At 39.0% G+C, this 24,391-nt stretch overlaps 1 protein-coding gene across 1 annotated transcript; it reads right to left on the bottom strand.

Moving 5' to 3' along the window:
* Positions 1 to 6,174: 6,174 nt before the first annotated feature.
* Positions 6,175 to 24,389, bottom strand: CZH9orf85 (chromosome Z C9orf85 homolog). The gene is made up of 4 exons (XM_052777178.1): positions 24,230 to 24,389; positions 15,357 to 15,463; positions 12,313 to 12,426; positions 6,175 to 11,549 (listed from the first exon to the last, which is right to left on the bottom strand). The coding sequence occupies exons 1-4, from the start codon at positions 24,329 to 24,331 to the stop codon at positions 11,372 to 11,374; spliced, it is 501 nt and encodes a 166-aa protein (XP_052633138.1). The 5' UTR covers positions 24,332 to 24,389; the 3' UTR covers positions 6,175 to 11,371.
* Positions 24,390 to 24,391: the final 2 nt, after the last annotated feature.

Below are 24,391 nucleotides of genomic sequence, written 5' to 3'. Positions count from 1 at the left end.
AAAAAGCACTAGGAATATGCCTACTTAGAATATCTGATAGGACACTATTAGATTTATTCTGTGATAACAAATATTATTTTTACATCATTTCATTATTAATAATTTTATTAGTACATTTGATATTAATACTAGCACTAAATCAGAACTGCATTGTGAAAGCTGTAGCTTTCATGTGAATTTTCATTTCATGCTTTTGATTTGGCCTTTAATTATAAATGCTTGCATCATAATTCATGGTACAAACATGATGACATCATCAGTTATGATTGGGACGGAACACCTGATTTTGACACTTTTATGATTTCCATTAAGTAAAGGAAGAGCTCTTGACAGCTGAGCATTGCTGGTGTAACTAATGCAGTCACCACATTTACTGCAGTCAAGGCAAGTGATTCATGAGCTGAATTGTGAACAAAAATGAACTTTTTGCCTGCTATATCTCCCCTACAAAGTCAAACAATAAAAAAATGTAACATTTGTTTTAAGCAAGTCTTAGACTTTACCTATAATAGTTCAACTGTAAATACTTTTCAACAGAGAACAGCACTGATGCCCACCTCCACTGTGATGTTATAAATATAGAAATACTGTTCTGCTGTTACCATAGAAATTGTTTAAGATCACAACAAAAGATTATTGGTGAATGTAGGGAAGATTTAACTGATGCTGTTAAATTTCATCTATGCTGCTCTCAGTGCACAAAATACCTTCAGAAGCAAAAAAAAAGTCAAGCCTCTGTCCATAGAGAGTGTCCTAACAGGGGACCTAGGGATTGTCATGACAATGTAAAGTTGTGTAGACTGTGGCCATTGGATAGCACATGGGGGTGTGAGGAAGTCTGGTCAGCAACAGGAGGGATGTCCTCCCTTTTGGAAATCTTTGGTGCTGCCACTCCCCGAGAAAGGGCTAGAAAAGCAAAAGCATAGCTGGAAAGGGCTAGAAAAACAGAAGCATGGCTGATAGCCACCTCATCCACAAGTCTTACACCATTGGAAGATGGGTCCTTCAGCTCAACTTCCCTGACATTTGGGTCAGAGAATTTGCTTCAGGGATGAACAGGAATTACATTAGTTTGTTGGGTTGGGAAGAGTTTTACCTCAAAATCTACCTCATTTGAGAGTTGAGACCTCCTCTAGAACAATAACCTTTCCACCGAGAAAACTTCACATCAGATATATATACTGATATAACAGCTTTTCAAAGTAGTTTCTGTGTGACCAGTTTGGATAAACAAGGTTGTTACTATTTGTGAGCAAATACCCTTGTGAATCATCACATTATAGTAAGACTCCACCTGCCCATGAGGTCTTCTCAGCAGAAGCAAGTTTTGTTCTAAGTATCTACAACTGCATAAGGCTTCATAGTCAAAATCACCATTAGAACAATAGAAATTTAAAAATGCCAGCTCCAGAGACCGCTAGATTTAGTAGCAAAACTCCTATTGATTTTTATACAGTCTGGGTTTGACCCAAGATAAACAATTCCATAATTCTCAGAAAACCCTTCAGTACTTCCAGAACAAAAATCTTATGCAGTGCTGCTCTGTGAAGTACTATGCAGACCTTTAATACTAACTAAAACAATATGCTGGTGTGGATTTGAATGCTCTTTTGCACGTGGCTAACTGCCAGAGACCACCGCTCAGAGTAAGAAATGAATTGTGAAAGGAATAAAAAAGGAGCCCTGTTTTCAGCAGTGGCCAGTAAGTAGTTTCCAGATTTCTATTCCCAAGTACTTATGATTCTAATTTGTCCTGCTCATGACCACCCTCATATTTGAACTTCTCCAGAGCACACACATACGTGAAGTGATCCAGGAACCTCCAAAAGAGGAAAAGACAAACTACCTGCTCTCCACAAACTCAGATGTCACTCTTTTATTCCAAATAACCAAATCCTAAACATCTAGCACCTTATAGGTACTTTTTTCCAGAGTCTTCAAATACCTGACTAATGAAGAAGACATTGATTTTTTTTTAAATACAGGTTAAGATCTTTCTTTCAAGAAAAGAGTTGCTTATCATACATTTTACCCTTTAGTGAATACGGCAACTAACTTCTAGTGAAAGGCTAACATTTTGTCAGAGTGATGCATATGGATCTCAATGTGTATGCTCATAAATTTTCTTACAAATTTGTTCAGTCTGTGCCTAAAAAGGTCTGTATTAACAATTTTACAATAATTTACATTTTTGGCACTCAGACCTGGGATTGCTGTAACACTGAGACAATTCAGAAGGCAAACTCAGTATATAAATGTACTGGGTCTGGCTGGGACGGGGTTGACTTTCTCCACAGCAGCCCATACGGTGCCACGCTTTTCAGTTGTGACCAAAACTGTGTTGACAGCACACCCGTGTTTTGGCTGTTGCTGGACAGTGTGCTCACACAGAGTACACGCTCTTTCTCTTTCACACTCTGCCCCCATCAAGAAGTAAGCCAGGGGTGGGCAAAAGGCTGGGAGGGGACACAGCCAGGACAGCTGACCCGAACTGTCCAAAGGGATACCCCATACCATATGGTGTCAAGCTCAGCAATAAAAGCTGAGGGAAAGGAGAAGGGGGGACGTTTGACGGCATTTGTCTTCTCAAGTAACTGTTACACATGACAAAGCCCTGCTCTCCAAGGAGCAGCTAAACATCTGCCTGCCCATGGGAAGTGGTGAGTGATTTCCTCTTTCTGCTTTGCTTGCGTGTGCAGATTTTACTGTCTCTGTTAAGCTGTCATTATCTCGATCCACAAGTCTCGTTGCCTTCCTTCTGCCTTCTGCCATGCTGCTGAGGAGGGGAGCAAGCTAGCAGCTGTGGGCTCTTAGCCAAGGCTGGCCCACCACGGTAAATGAGTGGGTGCCTGTTGAGGTGGAATTCAACACAGGAAGCCAAACTAACTCTTTTTCATCCGCTCATGTTCTCGGCTAACTGAAGAGTAAAAATTTCATTGGCCCTGACACACACCTACTTTGAGGCCCTGTCAACTAGCAGCTCAGAGGTGCTCCTGAGAAGCTGCTGCTGAAAAAAGTGTTCTGGGTGAAATGTCATTTGGTGGCAACATTTTTCATTTTCAGGCTTCTTTCTCTCTCAGCCACTCTACACCAGTTTTCCAAGACTTCTGAGGAAATTCACAAACTGAGCTTAATGTATCAATGTGTAATTGTTTCTTTGGTGTGATTGATACCTGGTTTGTGCAGTGCTGCGGTTTTTTAATTTGCATGACGTGGGGCCAGAGTACTGAATGAGCATGTTAGCACTGAAAATTCAGTATTTGCCTACTTCTGGTATTGCAGCTGCAGGTGTGGAGGCCAGGCTGGGAAGCACAGCCTTTTAAGCTTTCCCTAAAAGCAGACTCCAGATTAAAAGCAGAATTCCCAGCTCAGGTGTCTGCCATTGATCCCAGCCTCCTCTCCGGAGCAGCTTGCTGGATGTGTGTAGATCACCAGGTCGCAGCTCGCTGGACAGATCAGAGAGAGCCGCATCCCTGTGAGACAAAATCTGCCCAGCCAGCTCCGGGGTGTGAAAGCAAAACACCTTCGAGATACCCAGCCTGGAGGCCTGAGATCGCTGGTGGGTTTTAAAGCCATCATCACCACGCAGTATGAAGCCAACGTCCAAGCCAACTTTTTCACTTTGTTACAGTGACACCTGGTGTCCTAAGGGAGCTCTTTCGAGAGAGAAACGTGAGGACGTCAGTCAAAGCAGCACGAGAAAGGCTGGCATCTTTGCTCAACCATTCGCCGTAAGGCACCGGCAAGCAAATGTGCCGATTTTTGGACACAAGGTTTTTTTCAGCACTGTTTTCTTTGTTCCACATTCTTTAAGTAAAAAAATGAACTAGCGCCCTTTTTTTTTTTTTTTTTTTTGATTCTTAGTCTATATGAGGTTGTATCTTTCATTTGTACATTGTGTGTAGAAGTCAGATGGTGGGCAGCAAAATCAGATGGGTAAGGCACTGGAGTAGGATGTAAGAGTTTTGGGTTCTGCTGCTAGTCTCTTGCTGACCTTCTAGCTCCTGTGACCTCATGCATCTACCCTAATTGATTTATGCAGTATGCTCTGTAACAGCAACTGCTGCACAGATCTGGGGCCCTTCTCTATAATGGAGTAGCAAAGCACTGCTATGAATCAAAACACACAAAAAATCTCCAACCCTCAGTCAAAATAAGTCAAACATGAAGTCCAGTGGACACCCTTGATGTTGCATCTGTTAGGGAAGAGGTATTTAGCCACTGATATAGTTTACTGAAGATCAGTAAATGAAGTTTCCTTGTAACACTACTTACCTTTAGGAAAAAGTACAGCATTCCCAGTTGCAGAATAACACGACTTGGCGGTCTTGTTAAAGCAGTAGCTTTGTGTGGAACAGAGCTATGCGCGATAATGTAACTAATGGTAAACATAGCTTTAATATGAAAAAAACCCTCATCAAAAAGCCCATCAAATTACAGAGGTAAAGTGGTGATAAGTCTGTATTTTGTCACTGAAGATCTAGCTTCAGTTCCAGGAACAGGATTCTTAATCTGAATTATACTTTTTAGGTAACTTCCGTTTAGGCCCCAGGAGAACAAGTACATTACTGAATAGTTACTGTCCATTACTAAGTTTCATTTAAATTACAAGGGGGCAATAGACACTAACTTGTTGTCAGGCTAATTATTGTAAAGTTGTAGCTTTACTATTGGGATTAATTTCCATGCACATTACAGTGACAGCTGGAGACTGTGAAGATGAAGAGAGGCAGTTGCAGGCTGTGTGAACCTCTGTATTTCCATACTCACAAGCTCGGTGCCGTGTTTATTTTGGCTAGAAGCTTTTTCTTCTCCCCCCAAATGGCATTTTGGACAGACCTGGCTTGGGCACCCTGCCTGACACCTTCAGATATTTGGCAGAGACCCTTCTCTCCATTTAAAGACTAGAGGCATATACACTACCCTCCCTTTTGAGCCGCACACTCTGTTCTCATTAATGGCAAGCAGGAACAATGTGCATAACAATGCACACTTTCAGTTCCAGCCTCTATAGTAGAGAGGGGTCTGGACTGCCACATGCACGGAGTGGCAGGCGACAAGAATGCCCAAGGGCATGCACTTCTGCAGTGCGCTGGGTGAGTGCTATTGTGCCTTTTTTGTCACAGCCAGTCAGCCGCTAACGTGATTTTTGGAAGTAACATAGACAGCCATCGTCTTCATTTGACATCCACAGACCTTAGAGAGAAGTTCAGTCATGAGGATGTGAAAGGAGGAACTAGTTGAATGTGGTGATCCAAAACTTCTTTCTTGATGCAGAGAGATCATAATGTCAGGACTACTTACACCCAAATGCGACCCAAGCTAATATAAAAAATGGAAAGAGTAGAAAACTTTCTGCTGAAACACAGTAAAAACAATAGCTCTGAAGTTCCAGTCAATGCATAGTTTTGAGATGGCTTAATCCTTCATGTAACACTTTCCTAAAATAGGAAGATTTTGGCATAACAGGATCAGTCTTTCTAGACATTTATGCCAAATTCCTCATGGTCTTTTCAGAGCATAGGATTACAATTTTATAACATAAAGAATATATGATGTCTTTTCTCCAAATAATGCAGGTACAAGCTTGTTCTGTTCTGGTAAGTTCCGTCACTAACTTATTACAAGAAAGACTGAGCCACTACTGAAGAGTTATTATCATTTGAGCATGAGATATTAGCCATTCCCAGAGAAAGACTTTTAAAATCTCTGTCATGTAAGCAGTAGTAAATCTGCTGTTCCTAAAGGAATAGATGTAGTCTGATTTTATGGGTTTTCTTTTTCCTTGGAAATGGAAGGTTTGGGATTATTCCGCATTTCTGTACTATAATAAAAAATACCCTAGGGCCCTTTTATCCTTTTCCTCAATACCTGCAGCTTCATTTCATTTTATGTACATCTCACAAACATCACCACTTCGAAGCAAGCAGTTTGTTTTATGGTTCTGGTGTCAGAACTGGGAACTCCTACTGGGTGGCTGCTACTGGGAATAACCCAGAGTGATCTATTGTTGCTGTCAGTCAGAGGCTATATCAGCTCTCATTCAAGCTAGCAAATTCTATCATGCAGAACCACACTGTGGCACAAAGATAGAAAATAACCCAAAAAGGAATAAAATAGTCAGGAGGCTGAGTAAGGTCTATGAGAAAAAAAAAAACAAAACTGTTACACATGTAGCTTGCAATTACTGATTTAATAAATGCTACAAGTTTCACTGCTGCTACATATACTAATATGTAAACTATGGATACTCTTTACAGAATTTTTTTACACATTATGTCACCCTTGCTCACACAGGATTTAGGAAACAGCATGCCAAGTGCAAGGACCATAGCTGTGACAAACTTCAGACTCAGAAATGCAAGCTGTCCTAAAGAGAGATTTCAAGTGAGTGCTGCCATTCAGGAACATGCATAATCCATATTTTTTTTGTACAAAAACATGGTCTCCTACGTTGCAGTTTTAAGAAAAATATTACAATATTTGGTACTGCTTTCAAAGCGCTTTTAGTTAGGAGACTACACCAGACCCTTTTAATTTGGGTTTCTAAAGCTGTATCAAAGGCAAATGCAAGTACAAATGCTACACATACCTGAAATTCAGGTCAAATCTTAATGTGTTGGATGTGGTCTTCAGCCTCTGTTTTCAGATCCTCAAATTCAGGCTTCTTATTGATGACTGAATTATGAGTCCTATCCCTATTATTACAAATAGTTGTTTTCTCACTGACTTCAGCAGAAGAAAAGATAACTCCCATATGATTTCATCTTAACTATTTTAGAGGCTCCAACAGGAAAATCTGCTACCTGAAATACGCCAAATATTTCTAGTCTGTTACAGGTGATTTGTCTGAGAATGTGTTAGCAGTCCCTAGACAGAGCTACCTCACTTCAAATACCAGTGTATTTTCAACTGTTTTGAGGTTTAGGAACCCTACTTTATACACGCACTGTATGTGATGAGAGCATGTATGTATGCAGAGCACATACTTTCTTTTTCATATACAGCTCTGTTTTTTAATAGCTTTCAGATAAAAGGTAGGCAGCAGAATGAAGTAAATCAGATGCTGACAGTGTGCATGTCTCTCCATGCTACTTAGAAACCTTTCTACATTTACTCCGTAAGTCAGCCTGATGTTTCCTATAAGCAGGGGTAGTTCTGCATTTTCTACCAGCATCTGTTTACTTGTGAGAACTCCTGAACAAAGAAAACACATATAATTGTAGGGCTAGAGGGTTACAAGGTGGCTCACATTTGATTACCTGCTATATTTTCCTCTCTTTTCCTTACTAATGCTATGATTTGCATCTCAGCATCCAATTACATGCCCATTATAGGGAGAAAACAAGCCACCCTTTTCCTAATTAACCAATAGTCCTGTAAACCTTCAGAGGCTGTTATTATTTTAGTACTTTAGAGGAATATATATTAATCAGTAGCTAAGTCAAGAATGGAAGAGCCCAGCCCATGCAAAACCATAAGTAAATCATTGGGCAATGTTTTTTGTACCGCCTGATACTTCAAAACATTTGATGATAGGATGTCTCAGAGATGCCTGCAAACTTTGACAGAGAAGATCATTATGGAATTATGCTAGAAGGCAGCTCTGTGTCCATACCGGACTCTCCTCATACTGCAATGAATCCAGATTGTCCTAACAAATCCTTATATATAGGAATTCAGTTTTCTGGAAACCTGTACAAGTCAACAATGACAAGTTCTGACAGCTCAAGCCTATGATAAACATTTCCCCTTGTGAAGTAAGAATCATCTTGCGCGCCTGCCTTACACATACTGACAGTCCATTATCTAATTAATTACTGTCAGTGTTGAGTCACAGTAAATGAGAATTGGTAACACTCCTAAGGACAATCAGTTAACAGGAATCCAACTGTGTCAGCAGCATCACTGCATCACCTTTATCCTTCGGATGACTAATTATTAGCATCTACCATTCTCTTCTTCAGTAACGTACTCATTAAAGACCCACAAGGTTCAGTTAAATTCCTGAAACCCCCGATCAGTCACCCTAGGTAGATCGTTTAAACTGCATCTCAATACCCTGCAGGCATGGTGGTACTATTATTTCCCCTCTTCTGAAGTTTAGAAACACAAATTCATTATTCTTTAAAAACTCTAAAGATTCTTCCTCTTATGCAACTACCCTAAAGATTTTCTCAGAAATCTCTTTGATGACTTTTGATCTCCTTCCTTTTTTATTTTCCCATCTATATATGAATTTACTGAGGAGCGGTCCTGCCCCTGCAGAATCTTCTGTTCAACAAGTTCTTCACAAAAAACCCCACCTTAAAATTCAGAACTATTACTTAACTGTCTTAGAAAAATAGTATCTTACTGTAATTCCAAATATGTTCTAACTTCAGTCAAAATTAAACAAAACTAAAATTGTTCCTTTTATTGCTGTTAGAGGTGTCTTCAGTAAAATACAAATTCCTTTTTCCTGTAATAGCAAATGTGCCCAGACTCCAAATTAGCAATTGTGCAAGCTGACTCACAACCACCATCGTACATGGTTTTAGTTGCAGCAATCATTTCAGCAGTGTATGTTTTAACTGCAGTCATGACTAAAGGACAGAACACTTGCCAGAACTAAAAGCTGTCTTCAGAGAGGTTGGACTAACACCAGCCAGCCACCACTGCAGCTGTGCTTGCTCACAGCAGTTTCATCAACTGTAGTATCAACTGCCCACCTGAACTCCAAACAGAGCATTAGTTGTGTGACATGAAGACGCTAACTTCAGAGAACTTTCACTAACATTTGTGTTTTGTTGCTACACGTTGCTCATCTGTGTGGCACTGCTCTTCCCCAGCACTGACAGCTTGTGTCACCACTTTGAGAGCCCTTCCCCTGATTTTCTCATTATACAGCTCCTGCCAGTTCCATGACATGTTTTCCTATCATTTCAGGATTTCCTCTCACCTTTGGGCAAAGGGCTAGGCCATTACCTAATTTTTCCAAGTGGAAGAACATTTCCCATACGTATGTAATTTTCAAAAGCCAAGTTCACTTTTGATGACACTCATGGTTTCCCCTTCAGAGACCCTTCCTGAAGCTAACTCCAGATTACTTATTAACTCTCTCTACCCCACCAACACAGTGTTCTGCAGTGTGTAGGGGGGATATTCCTTGTCCACTCTGTCTTTATCAACGCTAGTGGGCAGGACAACAGGCAATGTCACACTAAGTCAGACATCGCTGCTGTCCTGTTGGGAGGACTTATCTGTCAACGCCAACATGACCTTCAGACCAATTTCCAGTCACTTCTAAACACAGCAGACAACCTCCTTTTCTGTCACTAAGCACCTCTTGGTGCTTTGCAGCTTCACTGACTTTTCCAAGACAAACCATTTCCCTTCTACAATTTTAAACTTCTGAATTTCTTGTTTTGTATTAGTTGCAGTTAAGTGAAAAAAACAGTATGTTTAATCACAAGACTAGTGGTTTAGCTTACAAACAACGTATTTATAGAGTGGGTGGAGAAAGAAGATGGGTTGTTTGGGTCATCAGTCCTAGTCCTTTATGACTGCAAACAACTATGTAATAAGAATATCACCCAAACACTCAGTAAACTTTAGACTTTGTCTCAGTGAAAAGCCACAAAAGTCACAATGCATCATGGGAACAGAGAAGACCAGTAGAATGTTTTTCAATAGTTTACTGCTAGTGGTTATCACAAAATACTTAGCAAAAATCTACCTGTGCAAAAGATGTAGATGGGACAGAAAAATTAAAATAACCTTAGGGAATCAAATTATTCAACAACACAAGGGCAGCACAGAAAAGGAAAAACAAAAAAGAAAAAAAAGAAAAAACAAGCAGATTACTAGTCCTTAAAGACCATTACAAAAGCATGTTTTAGATATTAAGATACAAACTTAGAAATAGTTTAGAAAAGTTGAAAGGGTGTTATAATGTACAATACAAAAGTGAAAGACATATCTAAATAAATGATAGTAAAAGAAAAAGCTCATTCTTAAGGCCTTATGTGTAGTGACAAGCACCTACACAGTTAAGAAAAAACAGTAAGAGCTCACTCTTCCATGACTGATTACAAGAATTTTGCTGTTGCCTGTTACTGTCGATACTAAAGTTGTCCTTTAAATCAGAAGTTTCTAGGCTATTGAGAGCTGCATGTCTTAGTACTCCACATCCTGGTAACTAGATTTTCTTTAAAGTTAAGGTCAAGTACAGCAGCCCCAGGGTAGCTATCTCCACCCAAAGGATAAAGTTTCAGTATTTCCCCCACTGGGGGTAGGGGTGTATCTGTATGTAATAATCCCAGAGCTGAAGTCCCTCACAATTCACTTGAAGAAGGTAGTTCGGGAATCAAATTTTTTGATGCCCACTACTGCAAATCAGGCAGAACACTAAAGCAGATGTGTAGCTGTTATGCAGTTAGTAAAAACGGCATAGTATATTGTCATAGGTTAAACCATTTAATTACTAGGAAGTACTTCTTCAGCTTTATTTATAGAGGTAGCAGACAGTACAGAAGAAATCAAACCATCCTGAGTCCCATAAAAGATAGTTAACTGCAAATTCAGTTAAGTTCTTCCTAGAGCTTAAATCTACATTGAAATAACCCCCAGAAAGAACTGCAAGTAGGAAGAGAGTAACTATATAAGCATCACTACACTACAGAAGTGTTTTCGCATCTGAGCAAACTACATTAGATCTTCAGTCAAAGGAAAAGGAAGTGACACCTGTTACAAGAATCTAAAACGTCTTCAGTTTTTTTCTTTTAAAAACATTGGGAATAACAAGGTCACAAATTTGTAATGTGTAATTCTATATGGTAAATAAGCATTAACTGCTCATGAACTGTATTGGTGATGGCATTTAGGCCCTCTTTTTTCACACAGAAAAGAAACAACAGGCATAAGGGTAATTAACATTTGGTATTTTGTCCCTGTTTGTAAACTCACTGACAGAAGTTGCAAATTCTTCCTTCAGCAAACTGTTGGTTTAGCTCTTCCTTTTTATGACAAGACTCTGTATTTATTCTAGACTTTCATGTAGCTTTCCAAGTGGCAATACAACAGTCGCATAATATTGAATTTGGAACAATTAGAAAAAGGGGCTTTACTCCAGAGAAGCAGGAAGTTGTTACATGTATGCAAGAAGTAACTATGCTTAAAGACTCAATTTCTGAATCTTTCCACAAGCAATTCTGCTCTTAATACAAAAAAATATTTATTTATACAAAACCCCGCAAAAGCTTCATAATACATAGTGCCAACATTTATATGCAAGGACCTTAGGTGTCAAAACACATTTTCAGAGCAGTTTAAGGCAAACATTGGTTCACCACTTTTGAATACGTGTAGTCTCTCATATAAACTCAACCTTTTAGATCTCTGTCCTTTCAAAATTCATACTTTTAAATCGTTCTTCAAGCACATCAGAATCTTCACCACTGTCTGTACTACTGACATTTGTATCAAAATCCAGCCCATCCTCCAATCCACTGCTCTCTTGGCTGTTTTTAGTAGTCACACTCTGAGTTCTGTCTTGTCCTTTATCAATCCTGCAGAAGGAAAGAGGATGTTATCACCACCCACGTTTGGAATTTATTTTGCTTTTAAACAAGAATGCGATGGAAGGTAGAATATTCTACCAGGGATGGAAGGGGGTAGGAGGTGGGGAGGAGGAGGAGATGGACAATAACCTAAAGTTAATTTCATGTTGAATAGGAAAGATATAAAACATAGTAAAGGAAAAAGGGTCTGTGAAGAAAAAAGAAAAAAAAAAATGAACAGTTTGACCAACTAGGCAACTGCTGGCCAGTTGTCACAAACTAGTAAATTAATGCAGGATGCTCGATAAAGAAAGAACTCTAGTAAAAGAATAAAAGACCTAAAAGCCTGCTAAATATATTGCAGTAACTTTGCTCAATATCAGCCCTTGTTTAGTTTTTCTGTTCACTAGTAACTGAATCATCAAATGACAGACAAAATTCAAACAGTAAATTGACTTATGCATATTTTAATGGTGCTCTATACCGAAATCCATTTTGAAGTGCTTTGTTCCTAAGGAAGATATGCAATTTATCCTTCAGTATTAAAATAAAACGTCTTATCCAAGACTTTTTTTGGTCCAGCCCCACTAACATCACCAGGCATTTTACCCCTAGTTTCAGCAGAAGAAAGGGTAATGACTCCTACTGATTTCTGTCAGGATTATTCAGAATATGGCATAAAGTACAGCTTCTTGACAGTTTCCAAACAAGCTCTACTAAAAGGGAAAGAAACAGTGCAGTACTGAAACTATGTAACCTACGAGCTACTTACGGAATTACTATTTCTTCTTCTTTTCCACATTTAGCACAAACTTCTAGTTTACCAGCACATGGTCGACAAATAATATGGTAAGGATCTTTTACAGTCTTCTGGAGACACTTCACACTGTGAAGAGAAAGAAAACATGATTAAAAAAATATTTGTGGACAGGTATTAAACATTCTGTGTTCAAAGACAATATAGACATACTCTTCAAAAGAGGAACAACATGTTATAGGCCAGTTTCATATGAAACAACTGGTGTTTTAACAAGCAGCACTTTCAAAATCATTGCCTGTCTTCCCTCTCCTTTAAGTTTTTCAGGAAGGATTATTAAAACAAGAACTGAAGAAGAAACTTAAACTCATGGATTTTTATATTTGAAGTGACAAAAGAAACTTTTCCATTCATTTCAGTAGGTAGTTTTACTTTAAAAGCTACATAACTTCTTCTGGTTTAATGATAAAAGCAAATAAGAATATGGTATAAAAAGGTGCATGCACTTTACAAATAAAAAACTGTCAATTCAAACACTACAATGTCTTCCTCCTGAACTTCTCAAGAGTACAAACAAAGCCAGTGCTGGACTTTGCTTTCTATGAACACAAACCTGCATGGAACTGTATTCTGAACAAACCCAACCTAATTATGTAGAGGTTTCTGGCTATTCTTTTTCAAGATATGATAAAACTCTGTAGATTAATTCATTTATAAAATGCTATGGCTCAACATTTGGCTGGTATTTCTAAAGCCTTGTACTTTTGGAGAACAGAACCGGAACTATATATCCCACATAATGCAGCTGTCCTAAAAGTCATTCCTTCTTGGTTCCTCAGGCACTCAAAAGTCTGTCAGGAAAGATTTAACATACAGTTCTGAACAGTGGATTTGCAGACTTGGCTAAAACAGGCTGAAGAAAAATACCAGGTGTTTTTGCATGCCTTGTAAGGAGAGATGCACTAACTAGCATCTAGCGAAACAGAATCTTTACTTGCTTTCTCAAATCCCATTCTTAAGCGCTATCACCTTCTCCCTACTCTCTTCATCTAGACTCTGCTGAGCTTTCATTATTAGGATATGCATAGCCAATTCGTTAAGAAGCTGTAATATCACAAAAATTGCTGTAGGACACATTTGACAAAAGCAAAGTCTAAACTGCCTAGTGTTCCTGGTCTTCCCTCTCCCCCAGGAAAAATCTACAGTTAGATGTCACTGGAAATACCCACTTAGTTTTTTGGTTTTTTTTTTTTTTTTTTCTTTCTTCTATGTTCAATTGCATTAGTATTAAAAAAAGTCTACAGCTCTTCCCACCCATGTCACATCAAACAGGGGTACTATCAATGCAAGGTTGATAAGACTTTTTTTTTCTTTAAATAGTTTAATTTGTAATAATTAAGTACTTGAAATAAAAGTAAAGTAGGGATAACTTGTAGTTGTACTAACAATCATAATTTTGAAGATGTTAAAAAACTAGAAATAAGTTCAGGTACAGAGAAGTCCTCCATTCCCATTGTCTGTGACGTGAAGAATTCCTTTTTTTTTCCATATATTCACATTTTTAATGTCTATAATGTGTTTACTTTGCCTGGAAGCTTCACCCATTAAAAATCTTCATAGTCATGTCCCTTCAGAACAGCAGCCCACTCAGCCATTTTACTGCTGTAGGAGGCTGGGCTAGAAACCACCACCTGTAGAGTTAGAACGGTCTGCAGCCCAATTTACTTGTTCAAAAATATGATGAAAAAGATCACATATTCTGTCATAAACAGCTGCCCCACACTGCCACTTTTTCTATTTCCAATGCTCCTCTGATTTACAAGCTTTTTTTCCTTTGTGGGCAGGCAGAGAAGAAGCAAAAGAACCAGATCCACCACATGATTTGTTACAGCTCATTACTTTTAAACAGGATGCACATAGTCATTTGAGAAAGAGTTAAAAAAAGGCAAATCCCAACTTCACCTGTGGTGAACAGAACCCAGAATGTTTACTTTGAGAACCAGTAAGACTTCTACCTAAGCAAATTTTTTTTTTTTTTACATGAAAGGGTGAAATTGTTTACTAAAACCCAAATATTTGTTGCATATGGTTTCATATTAGAAAGTAAAACTTCTCACAAGTGGCGGATATAGTACGAACAAACATTCCTTCCCTTTCAACCTACTGAAAACCAAAATAAAATACACCATCATTCAGGGAACTGCACACATACATTTACATAACCTCTTCAAGCAGTTCATAAGTATTTCAGAAGTATGTAACTGAGAACAACCCAGAGATGCAGAACAAACTACTGTGACAAACGTGGCTATATCATACACCACAGCCCAGCTGTAGTTCTTTGAGTTCAACATTTCACTGTTGAAACACTGGCTGTGTCTGCAGCCATAGAGGTAAGGACCTCTGCAGCTGAGCAAGTAAGAAGGAAGCAGAGAGTATCCACTTCCGAAAATTAACGTATCACAAACCTATAAATATTTTTTACGATATTTAACACCTTTGTTATGTACTTATCCAAAAACACCTAGTACAGAACTGTATGCAAACAATGCTAAACATTTAATATACAAAAAGAGAGAACATGCTAAGAGGTAAGGAAATGCATGTATTGCAAACATTTTGTAGGAATTGAGGCCTCAGTAATGCTGACAGCAGTGTTGCTGGTAAGTTTTGATGTGACACAAAATTAAAGCCTTCCTCTCCTCATTTCTCTAACAACAGATTTTCATAGCAGAAAATCACGTTACAACTGGTTCATGTTTGACTTTTTGTTCAGGAGGACACACTGACAGTTTTGTAAACTTCTAGGTCCACAACTCAAACATTTTAACAGCGAAAAGAGAAGCAGTTGCTTTACCATTGTGTTTTCTTTTCAAAAGTTTAAGATAAAAGACTAATGAATTAGAAAACTAACATTGCATATATATTGCCATTGCAGACTCCACATTTGAAGGATGTCATATAGCAGCAGCTACTATTTGTGAGTTTCCAAAACTAGAATATTTTCCAAAAAGTTCACAAACTACATTATCACTGAATAACACAAAGTACCTACTCACCATTTTTTAGGTTTTGATAGTAGTTTGTACTTGCTGAATTTTACCCGCCACTCCAAGATACCTTTGCAATGCTGACACACTCCATCATGAAGCTTAGCATTTATTTTCTGGATAAATAAATAAAAATTAAAATAAGTATACACTGAAGATTTGCTACTTTTATGAGCATAATCTTGCTTAGAAAGCATTTCCACCCATCATGTGATTAATACAGTATTTAGAAAGATATTTGTTTGATATTAACATAAGCATTTAATATACATTTATTGCTAGTAATTTTCTTCAGTGGAAAGAGTGCTGAGGTAGTCTTTTACTTCGAGGTAGTCTTCATTCTTATTATAATAATTTTAATATTGTTAGTACTAGTACTTATTTATTATATTTTATTATTTTATCTCTAGACATTTTACAAAACAGATAAGTAGAAATGAACCCTGAAATACACAGGTTTTGTCCAAAAAAGACAACTCGCAAGACTTAACATTTAATTTCTTACTGTTCAAGCTACCATTATACTACATACTTTACGTAAGTAGGTTCAGGATTTTTCCTTAGATCACAGTAAAGTAGAGTCCACACATTATTTGCAGTCAAACCATTCAGAGTCTCTTTCATTGTAAATTTCCTTTATGAAAAAGTAATACATTTTTGCTCCCAAGTATCTAAGATAAAATCCTCAAAATGGTCATTTTAACTACAGCATATTTTCAAGACAATGCAAAGTTTACCTTAAGATCTTCAACAACATTTCGTGTTTAGTTTGCTGAGGAATACGAAATGTCAACTGGCCAGTACTATTTGCACAAGAGAAGTTATTCTGAGATGGGAAGTTGTAGCAAACCACAGTTACCTCAAATAACAAGCAACATACACTTGTACATTCAACCTACTTTTATTTCTTCTCTATCTAAAAATGCCAGCAGTAACTTTATCTATCATATGGTTGTGTGTATTCATTCAGAGCTTTAAAAATAGAAATTTCATGATAAAAAAAATGCATAGCCAAAAAAAAATTCTACTGTGCCTTTTTTAAGGCAGCTTAAAAATGGCTACCATACCAAAATTACATGATTGACCTGCTCTAAACCACATCTGTTTCTTACAATACCTAAAAGTTCATTGGAATAGATTCTGCAGTAATTGGGATTAGAGCTTATGTTACACTTTTATAAATAAACTGAAGTTATGCTATGCATACAGTAGCTTCTGAAGTAATCTCCTGTTTTTATGAGCCACAAGAGATTCTTACTACTCCACAAAGTTCTACTTCAATACACTAGACAAAAGAACAACCCTAGCTTTAAAAATACAGTATTTTACTCTATTCCGAAAAATATATGTGGCAGAGGAAATGCTATTTACGAGTGAGACTATACTATGGGACTTGTCTTCAGTTGTTTCCATTTTTACTAAACTTCAACCATTCAGTATGAGTTTTCCCACGGTGTGGTTTACTGAAGGTGTGGTGCTTTTAGACTGGTTCGGTTAAAAGACAGTAATTTTTTTTAAAAATGAAAGAATACAGACTTGACATGTTGAAACAAACAAACAACCAACGTTTTGCACAATGCTTGGATATTGAATACAGAAAGCGGTGGTTCTCATGTCAGCTATGCATTATGAGTTAAATTTTCCAACACAAACATTTGGCTAATGTGAAGACTTTCTGAGAGAAAATCATTGGTAGATTCTCAGCAGATATCTGTAAAAGGGCTGGCAATTCAAACTGCTGTCAGCACTGACCATGTTCATTCTTTCAAAATTCATGCAATATGAAGATAAGCCTTCTGCTCAGTGCTTGACTAGCACAAAGTAAGGCTCCAAGTAGTATAGCCTGAATAAACTTCTAATAACCTGCAAATTAGCCTCAACTTCCCAGTTCCCCATCTTACTCTCCTGATTTGCATTAATTAGTAATGCAGAACGGGAGAAAGACAAAAACGCTGTAATTTGTATTCCTAGCTGTCCTTTATTGTGATCAACTATTTTTAGTATTGCTAAGGGAGAACCCAATAAACGTCAAAAGATTGCAATAGTTTAAGCTGAACACAGCTGCTTGTCTTTCCAAAGGGAGTTAGCTTCCTCGCTGAAAACTATCTCGTTTCCAATAATATGTCCTGACATCACGGCTGGGGACAGAAGCCCTGTTACTAAGTGATGCAGGGACAGGCTCAGCAATGCATAACATACTTGGAATGCAAAAGGCCATGCTCAGGACTGCATGTGGCATAAAAAGTGCAGAACAAAACAGGAACTACTTTCACCTCTCATGTGAAGGAAATCCAAAGTTTGTCAAACATGCAGCCTATTACAAATTCTGCTAAACATTTGCTATGGAACAAGGAAATATGCATAATTATTATTAATGGAGCTTTATAAAGCTCTTCCCCCTCCCAATATGCTTATCAGCTGGCTCCAGAATACACAACAATCATGCGGTGATGAATTTCTTTTTTTTGTTTTTTTTTATCAGACCAACGAAAACGCAGACCATCCCAAATTCCAAAGATGCCTTTTCATGTTACTCACAGTATAGATCTTTGCATGAAAATACCACTTCATAGCAAGGCCAAGAGACTAGTCATGTGGCATAAAGACTATATTACTCAGCCTTCTTCACCTTTGCTTCGAACAACAAAGCCCTGCATCTTATCTGATGCCCTCATCCCAAAGATTAGTCCTCCCTCTATATTAACACATTGTTTCACCACTGAAAAAGGTATTTAGAAAATAAGTAACACACAAGAAGCTCTAAAGTAAAGTAAAATAAGGTCAATGTAATGCAATTGCATGGCAACAATCACATTATCTGCATAAAGGCAATGAATCTCTATCAGAGCTGGTCTGTGTATTAAGATTACTTCTACACAGTCACCTTTGAACTGTTCCATCTTCTTGGTGTGATCAGTGACACTTCAAATATCCAGTGCAAAGATAAAGATTAAGAACATCGACCAAAATGCTGCCTAAGAGTCTTCTGACACCAAGTTAGATTGTAGCTATGGAGATCACATTTAAGTGTAACTTAAGATTCTGATTGAGGCATAAAGATGCCTGGACTTTTCAACCTAGTCACCTGTAGGACCATAAATCTTAACACAGCAACTCAAAGAAACCACCTGGTATCTGCTCAGAAGGTAACAATTGGAAGAAAGATGACAGCTTTTAAGTTCTCATTTCCTCCTTCTAACAGGCAAACATACAGCACAGTCTCTCCCTCCCCTTCAGCAATTTCCGGTATTTTTTACTCAATGTTGGCACTTCAAGTATGGGGTGGTGCAGTTAATCATTGGCTCAGCACATGTGAATATGAGAGAGACTATGACTCTACAATCCTACCAGGCTGTTGATTTAGAAAGTCAATACAGAATGATGGATTGATGTAAAGCAAGCAAGCAGGGAGATTTACAGAGTTTAACCTTGACTTGTGTTTGCCTTCTAAGTTTATTTTGCTCAGAAAAAATGACCGATATTTAAATGTTACTATCACTAAAACAAGTTGATCATTTACTGTCATTCTATACACTAAATTCAACATTTCCTTTGACCAAAAAAGAGTATCGTATCACTTTCAAAGGCAACACTGACTTCAAGAAGCAAAGCAAGCTGCCCCTAATTAAAGATTTGGATAAGCAGTTTTTTTCAGATTTTTGAAATCACCAAAGAACATGTGAAAGTAAGTTCTGCTAACAAACTGGAAGAGAAACTTTCCTGGTATTTCAGTTCCCAGTCAGAATGGGGAAGTTATTAGTTAAATCAAAGAAATCCCTCTGCTGCTTACTTTTCCTATTAATATAAATTTTTTAATATATTTCGTACATTGTTTAAACTTTCACATATTTGTACTTTTTTTCCTTTTGCCCACTTAATAGCTTGCTTTCCTTTAAGGGTACAAAAAAACCAACCACCCACACAAAGACCTGAACAAGGCTTGTCAACTTCATTATTCCCTTCCAACTTTTCTAACCAGCTTTTATGCAGGTAGTTAGCTCTCACACACAAAAAGGTGGTAGTGCTTACAGTCTGAAATTGATTTCTTGGTGTGAGAACTATTCTGACAGGTTAGTTTCTGTTTCTGTCACAGCAGCTTCTCTCTCTATTTTTTTTTTAACGCTCATTTCCCTGTTTTATTCAATAGCTCTTTCCTCTTTTCTTTTGCCATTCTTCCCTCCAAGGACAAGTGCAACTCATCCAGTGCTTACAGTATCTCTATATATTCTCCAAAGAAAATACAGTTATGCAATACAGACATACATAAACAGTCTTAAAGTATACAGTCACAAAATATTCCATGTGCATATTATATACACAGTCAGGTCAACTGCATTAATGAAACAGCATCCTCTGTACGCTCACGTAACCCAATATTAAATCATTTAACAACCCACCAAAAGCAGTTCAGAATGTATTAAACACATGCACCTACACCTACTAACTTGGCACACAAAATAATCCCTAGCTTAAGCTAGCATTAAAGCACTCAGAAGTAAGATGTAATGATGGGGTTTCAAAGAAGCCTCACTGTCTGTTTGGAAGTTTCTAATTATGTGTGAACCTATGGGTATTTTGATTTACTCTACTGAAAGCAGACTCCTACTACCAAGCACACATCAGTGGTCTACTCTGCTGTAAATTAATGCAATGTCAATGCCATGCATAATCTTCCTTGTCAGGAGCACAGGTGATACTGCCTCCAATCAACAAGGCTGAATGCAGCATTTCTGAATGACTACACTTGTCAGAAAAACAAAATTCCACAGGATCTCCAGCACATGACTACAAAGCAGTTAAGAGTAGGTCAGTGCAGACTAACAAATGTGAAACTGTGATACAAGACATCAGCTTTTCAGGGTTCTAATACACATTTCACAGCCTGAAATCAAGTCCACCAAAGAGCTTCACCTGCTCACATACTATATCAGTATTACTTCAAATTCCATTTTCTGCACAGATATTTTCTCATCTCTTTCTAAAGAGACGCACTTTTAACATTTTAACCAAAGCCTTAAAGTCTTCCTTACATCCATTTTCGTTACATATGGATGGCTACCTAAGCTAGCATTTAAGGCCCTGCCGTGTTTTATTGCTATGGACTTTAAAACACATGAAATCACAAGCTTTCTCTAAGCCCAATTCCAAATGGCCCTCCTGGAGATCAAGATGTATAGCTTCTTTCAGGTGAGTGACCATAGATTTGAAAACATGCAAGTAACCTGCAAGAGAACGTACACACTTGGAAGGACTGACAGTCAGCTCCCACCCTCTTCCCCACAAAGAACTGAACACACACGCTTGCTCTCTCCCCTCCACTGGGGTTAGGTTAGAGTCCATAATAGATGTTATGCTTGCTCCTCTTCTCCCTACGTGAAAGGTTATAACCCAGGCCTGAATGCAGTTCTGAATCCAGAATAACAGGGGTGGCTAGAGAGTAGACTTTAGCCTACCAAGCTACTCTATGTTGCCGCAAGAACAGAAACTAACCAAACTCCAACACTGTTACCTGACAATTCTAGTTGGCTACTGGTTTATCTGCATCTCCCCTCTGAGCTTGAAGTCACAACCATGTGACTCAGCATTTAAGTTCTGTATTCACCTGTTCTGTTCCTACTGCCTTCGCATAGTCTTGACCAGTGTATCCACCAAAACAAGTTATTTATCCATACAGACAGCTGAAGAAGCAGCTGACATAAACACTATGGTAAAGCTGAGGTTCAGAGTTAATAACCTCTGAAATTTAGGGAAATGTGGATTATCATCTGGGGCGTACTTAATGAGAGGAAAGAAATGGAGAAACAGATCAGTCATTTGGGTGTAAATATGAATCACTTTGTGGTTTACCATCTTATTACAATGGAGTCCTAAATGTTCTCATTGAATGTTATTTACTTTCATCTCTAGAACTACTCCAGTTTCCATGTTGACTTATGTAATATACTTTACATAAAATGTATATTCATATAACATAATGTATATTCATCAGCTCAGTGCCACAAACAGCTGTTCTGGAATATACTATGTAAAGCAAGCACCCATAAACAAATTCCAGGATTCAATAACTAACAGCACAGTGCGTCTTACCCTGTCCGGCTCTTCCTTCTTCAGTTCATCCTAGGATGCAAGCTTTCCCAGCACTGTTGTAGGCAGTTACCCAAATACAGTAAAGAGGCAGTGTATTTTGCCGCAACCAGCCTATCCCAGAGTAATGCTCTAGTAAAGACTGATCATTAGAGGAAAGACGGATCTTTCAGCATGTTCTGCAAGTAATCAGATCTATGGTCTTTAAGATTGGAAAATGGATGTTAAGGTCCCTGTCAGACAGAGAGCACAAAAACTTTCAAAAAAACACAGAACAATTGGATAATGACTGCCAGCAGGGAAAAGTCAAAAGATTATTAGATCAATTTTTTCTGCAGATACTGTTTCACTGAAAGAAGCAACAATAACACTGCAAGTAACACCTCAACTCCACCCACAGTACAACCCAAAGCTACAGTAGTTAATATTCAACATTGCTAATGCAGTGTGCAAATGCAGCAGGATAAAAACTTTAAGCTAAAAAGCATTCTGCAGCCTTTCAAGATAATATTGCATTGGACAGTGTGTAACAGTAGTCAAAGATAGGCCGAATACCTAAAAAAAAAAATAAAAAAAATTAGCAGTGATTTACAGGAGATCCACCCTCTTTCAAGCAGTGCTGTGCAGTCTTCTGATCTCCTGAGCCAGTGATCAGAAAAGGCGTTCTTCCTTTCCACCTCACTCCTGTATCAGTCCCTGCGGTCAAATTGCTACTGTTTCTTCAGTTCCCCCATCACACCTTGAACGTCTGTAGCACATCTGATCATTCAGGACTACACAGAACAGATGCAAGACTGTCATCACTGAGCATAGTCTGTATCTGAACTATGACGTTAATCACTACTTAATCTTTGTTAGTCTAACTTCTTTTCAAATTTCTCAAATAGCAGAATCAGGCCTAGTCATCATTATAAAGACACCTGTGTATCCCTTAGCACTAGAATTTGTACATGACAATATGCCAAAAGAAAAATGCATCCTTTCCGTTTACCGTGCATTATCTAATCCTGTAATAGGAAGCACCTTCTTCAAGCTTCTTCCCTGTGTTCAACCATCTCCATGAACTGGCAGGCACAGAGAGAAAAGAAATCATTAGCTTGAAACAGAAAGGAAAAAGACAGGGTCCCATATCACAGTTCATGCCCACAGTGAATCTTGGCTACATTCAAAAGCTTTTAAAAAAAAATTATTTATTTGAGTGCATGGTACTGTGTAGCCAGTTCTATATGATATAAAATATTAAAAAAGGGAAGAAAAACAGCCACGAGAGTATTAAAGTGACTACTTTACACTTTACAGTTACAAAACTGAAGTCAGAATTCAGTTTCTCTTCAAAGACTTTTATGGTAGACAAACTCTCTAGGATATTTTTGTGTGTCTGTACGTGTAGAGGCCAGACAGGAAAATACTCTCCTATCAGGGATCATGCAGTGACTCACACAATAAATAACAGTGGCGCTACCTAGAGCCCCAGGAAAGCAGCCTGTTCAACTTGCAGAACCAGTCCTACAATATCTTAAAAAAAACCAAAAAACCCACCAAACTCAAAAAAAACCCACAAAAAAACCCCCAGACCTCCCTCTTTGGTGCCATTCTTTAACTTACTACTTTCTTCTCCTCCTCTCAGTTCTTTTTGACAACCCACTCAGGTTCAGCTAGATATTGACATAACAGCAACAGCACCAGATAAGCCTCTTCTAGAATGCTCATCTTGTGTTTTGTTTTACTCAACTCTTCCAGTTTAGCTTGTAAGAGAAAACATCCCACTTTTGTGTTGATACTGCTCAGGTACGCTGCTTGGTCTTCATGCTCTCCAGCGCTGCTATTATGTTACCACAACTACAAGTATAGAGCACGTTCCAAGAATACATGGTAAACCATTATCTTTTCCTTGCTTAGAAACAAAAAGGGACAACAATGGTCTTTTGTAACAAGTGTGAAAATATCAAACCATGATAACGTGTGTAGCAAAGGCATTGATAAAACAGCTGAAGACACCTTTCTATGTAACTACTCGGAAGGGCCCTCCAAGATTTTTTTTTTTAAAGCCTTAAAGCAAACACGAGTCTTTTTTAAGTCGTCTAAAAAGTATGTAAAGTGAAACTTGATATTTATATGGCTGACGAGGGGAGTTGTTCAAAATTAATTCTCAAAACGTGAAGATGTCTGAAGGAAGTCATAGTCACAAACTGAGTAGACCAAACACCTTTCAAGAAGGCACACGGAAACACTGCAGGGAAGGTTTACTTACTGCACAAAAGTAAATGCTTTATTTCAGTCTTCCTCTTAATAATTCTTTGGCTTAACGAGGGCCTTTCGTGTCATAAATACGACTCGGGTGTCACACACCGTGTTTGCTTACGCAGCCGCCTAAGACGGGCCGGGTGACAGCTGACTGAAGCGGCTCGTTACGGATTACTCCCTTGACACCGCCGGGAACCTTTTGGACAGACCCGCGCTGTCCAGAACGGGCTAAAAACGAGGAGGTTTCTCGGCTCCCACTGCCGCAGGGCTTTGCGATCCCGCAGCTCTCCAAGACCGCCCGGCAGAAGACCGCCCCGGGACAGGCCGTCCCCTCCCAGGCGTCCGTGCGCCCAGCAGGCCGCACGGCCTCCTCTTCACGCTTTCGGCCCCAAACGCCGCCAAACCCGCTCCGCCGCCGCGTCTCCCCGCCCGCCGGCGACGCACCCGCGCCCACCGGGCAGCGAGCTGCCCTGCGCGGCCCGGCCCGGCCCGGCCCGGCGCTCTGCCGGGAGGGGAAGGCCCGCCCCGCCGCCGGGGTCCGCCCCGCCGCTCACCTTGCGGCGGGCGCTGGTGTCGTACTTGTCGTTCCTGAAGGCGCGCGCGTTCTGGTAGCGCTGGGGCCGCGTGCGCGACACGTTCCCCTTCTCCGAGCTCATCCCCCGGGCAACCGCCGCTGCCGGCGACACTTGCCCCGGAACTGCTCCGCGGCCCCTCTC

Source organism: Harpia harpyja, chromosome Z (assembly GCF_026419915.1).
Source record: "Harpia harpyja isolate bHarHar1 chromosome Z, bHarHar1 primary haplotype, whole genome shotgun sequence".
In the NCBI taxonomy this organism is placed as follows: Eukaryota; Metazoa; Chordata; class Aves; order Accipitriformes; family Accipitridae; genus Harpia; species Harpia harpyja.
Note: the sequence above shows the minus strand (reverse complement) of the source record. Positions and strands in the feature narration are given on the sequence as shown.

What these genes read in the sequence shown, in the direction of transcription:
- CZH9orf85 (XM_052777178.1), bottom strand. Translation starts at nt 24,331, where the DNA reads ATGAGCTCGGAGAAGGGGAACGTGTCGCGCACGCGGCCCCAGCGCTAC. An exon ending in ACACCAGCGCCCGCCGCAAG is followed by an intron (nt 15,464 to 24,229) that starts GTGAGCGGCGGG and finishes TTATTTATCCAG; the next exon opens with AAAATAAATGCTAAGCTTCA. An exon ending in GAAGAAGAAATAGTAATTCC is followed by an intron (nt 11,550 to 12,312) that starts GTAAGTAGCTCG and finishes TTCCTTCTGCAG; the next exon opens with GATTGATAAAGGACAAGACA.